At 46.3% G+C, this 3,042-nt stretch overlaps 1 protein-coding gene across 1 annotated transcript in view; it reads left to right on the top strand.

Moving 5' to 3' along the window:
* COL4A2 (collagen type IV alpha 2 chain) overlaps positions 1–3,042 on the top strand; it is a 126,600-nt gene that overhangs the window by 99,402 nt on the left and 24,156 nt on the right. Inside the window, exon 28 of the mRNA XM_027888680.1 lies at positions 603–824. Within this exon, the coding sequence (XP_027744481.1) occupies positions 603–824 (222 nt within the window). The remainder of the gene's footprint in view (positions 1–602; positions 825–3,042) is intronic.

Below are 3,042 nucleotides of genomic sequence, written 5' to 3'. Positions count from 1 at the left end.
TTTTTCTGTAGCACAATACAGAAACCATGGATGCAACGTAATCTACAAGCTCTTTAGAAATTCTTTTCGTCTTATCTGTTTTCAAAGTCCTAAATCCTCACAGATTCTGAAGTGCTGCAAACTTTCCCAAATCTGGTGCCAGGTGCTACTTTACCCTCATGGAGCTTCGCAACACATGTTCTGATAGGACTCTCTAGACTCATCTACAGCACCTGTAGTAGCAAACGAGAAAGAAAAAGAAGAGTTGATGCGTGCCCTGGTCAACAGGCAAGCACTGCATAATAAAACATGGTTCTGTGTAGCATAGGGAAGGATCATAAACCTGTATTTCCCCTGCTAAACTCCACAGAGTGCTCTAAATGCTAAATTATGGCTCCCATACCATATGGCTCCCAGGACACAGGGACCAATTTTCTGCAGTGTTTTGTGTTGTCTTTCACCAGTGCTTGGACTCAACTTCCAGTCCAGATCTAGTTTCCCAGTCCACAAGAAGACTTTCACCTATCATTTGTGGTAAAGAGGCCATTATGATGGAATATCTAGGATTTGAACTCCAACATTTGTAGTGAACCCTGTGAACTCTAGTCCCTGTTTTATTTCAGGTTTTACTGGACCCAGGGGAGACAGAGGTCCAAATGGTCTACCTGGACTGCAGGGACATCCAGGCCTTACAGGAAAATCTGGAGCTCCAGGAACACCAGGACCGAAGGGCCTTCCTGGTGATGTTTTTGGAGCAGCAGCAGGTTCCCGAGGAGATGTTGGGCTTCCTGGCTTCCCAGGGTTGAAAGGTGCACCAGGAGATCAAGGAGTACCAGGAGTTAGAGGTAACAGCTTCTTCAAATAAAGAAAAGCTTGAGTAAGAGTGCAATACAAATGTTGTCAAATTACAAGGATGTGAGAGTAGTAAAAGACCATGTTAGGAAGTGCCAGACCTGACTGGAAGTTGGCAAACATTGCCCCGATTTTCAAGAAGGGCAGGAAAGAGGATCCTGGAAATTACAGGCCTGTTAGTCTCACTTCAGTGCCTGGTAAAGTTATGGAGAAGATTATTCTGGAAAGTATTGAAATACAGCTGAAAGACAATGCAGTCATTGGTCAGAGCCAGCACGGCTTCATGAGGGCAAAGACCTGCTTATCCAGCCTGATTTCCTTCTATGGCAAGACAATCCACCTAGTGGATCAAGGGAAGCCAGCTGATGTAATCTTTTTGGATTTCAGTAAATCTTTCAGTACCGTGTCTCACAGGATCCTCCTTCTTGACAAAATTTCCAGCACACAGCTGGATAAACACATCATGTGGTAGGTGAGCAATTGGCTCATGGGTTGAGCACAAAGGGTAATAGTGAATGGGGGAACATCAGACCGGTGACCTGTCACTAGTGGGGTTCTGCAGGGCTCCATCTTGGGCCCTGTGCTCTTACACATCTTCATAAATTACTTGAACTCAGGACTGGAAGGGATACTAAGGAAGTTTGCAGATGATACAAAACTGGGAGGAGCAGTTGACTCCCTTGAAGGCAGAGAGGCTCTGCAGAGAGACCTCGACTTAAATTAGAGGACTAGGCAATAGCCAACCATATGAAGTTCAACAAGGGAAAGTGCTGGATTCTGCACCTGGGGTGGGACAAACTGGACATTTGTACAGTCTGGGAGATGAGATGATGGACAGCAGTGCCACAGAAAGGGACCTGGGGGCCCTGATCAATGAAGTTGAATATGAATCAGCAGTGCCCTGGCAGCCAGGAGGGCCAACCATGTCCTGGGGGGCATCAGGCAAAGCATCACCAGCCAGTCGAGGTGGGGATTGTCCCACTCTGCTCTGCGCTGGGGCAGTGTCACCTTGAACATTGTGTGCAGTTTTGGGCACTGTAATATAGGAAAGTTATTAAGCTGTTAGAGAGTGACAAAAGGAGGGCAATGAAAATGGTGAAGGGCCTTGAGGGGAAGCCAAATGAGGAGCGGCTGAGGTCACTTGGTCTGTTCAGCCTGGAGAAGAGGAGACTGAGGGGACACCTCATCACAGTCTACAACTTGTTCATGAGGGGAAAGGAGAGGTAGACACTGGTCTCTTCTCTGTGGTGACCAGTGACAGAGCCAAGGGAACGGCCTGAAGTTGTGCCAGGAAAGGTTTAGGTTGGATATTAGAAAAAGGTTCTTCACCCAGGGGGTGGTTGGGCACTGGAACAGGCTCCCCAGGGAAGTGGTCACAGCACCAAGCCTGATAGAGTTCAGGAGGGGTTTGGATGATACTCTCAAGCACATGGTGTGACTCTTGGGGATGATCCAAAAAAATTTAGTGTGACATTGCACTCTCTTTGTAAGCATTTCTGTAGAACAAATCTTTCAGTAATAACAAAAAATTAGTACAGTGAAAACAAGAAACATTACCAGTTAGTCTGTTTGTGATTTATTTTACAGGTCTGGCAGAATGGCTCCAAATGGCATGTGAATTTTTATATGAGTTATAAATTTTTTTTCATTTTATAGGAAATGGCTAGGGATTGCTTAATGTCATCTATGCCACTTTCAGAATGGCAAACTGAAGTCTGTGCTCTGTTTTTGAGAAAACTCACTTCAAGTGACTGCAGTTATAAAACTCACTTGCCAAATAAAGTTATAAAGTCAAGCCAATGAACCTACACTGATGTAAAACCCGAATAAAGAGAAGCAGATCCACTTGACCTGGATTTTAAATGCCATATAATACTTGTATGCTGCTGCTTCTCCAATCTGAATGAAAAGCAGGCATTAGCTTTTAAAGCTTGGCATCCTGTTTACTCTTATATGGTAAAGACATAGGTGGAGCCCCCGGTGGTCTAGGGGAAAGGCACTGCACTGTCACTGCAGAGACCTGGGTTCGATTCCCGGTCAGGGCCCCTCCCCGGGCAGATGGAGCTCGTTAGCCCTGTAAGGCAATCCATCTACGTCCTGAGGACCTCGCTGCCACCGTCCAAGCGTGCTTGGCCCCGGCAGATGAACCTCAGGATTAAAGGGTGGGCTCAGTTCCGCGCACACTGTGTCTCACCTAAAAAATCCAATGCG

This window comes from Empidonax traillii, unplaced genomic scaffold, assembly GCF_003031625.1.
Source record: "Empidonax traillii isolate 1590-97213 ecotype Southwest subspecies unplaced genomic scaffold, ASM303162v1 scaffold244:size1524873, whole genome shotgun sequence".
NCBI lineage: Eukaryota > Metazoa > Chordata > Aves > Passeriformes > Tyrannidae > Empidonax > Empidonax traillii.
The sequence above is the reverse complement of the archived record's forward strand: the minus strand, read 5'-3'. Positions and strand labels throughout refer to the sequence as shown.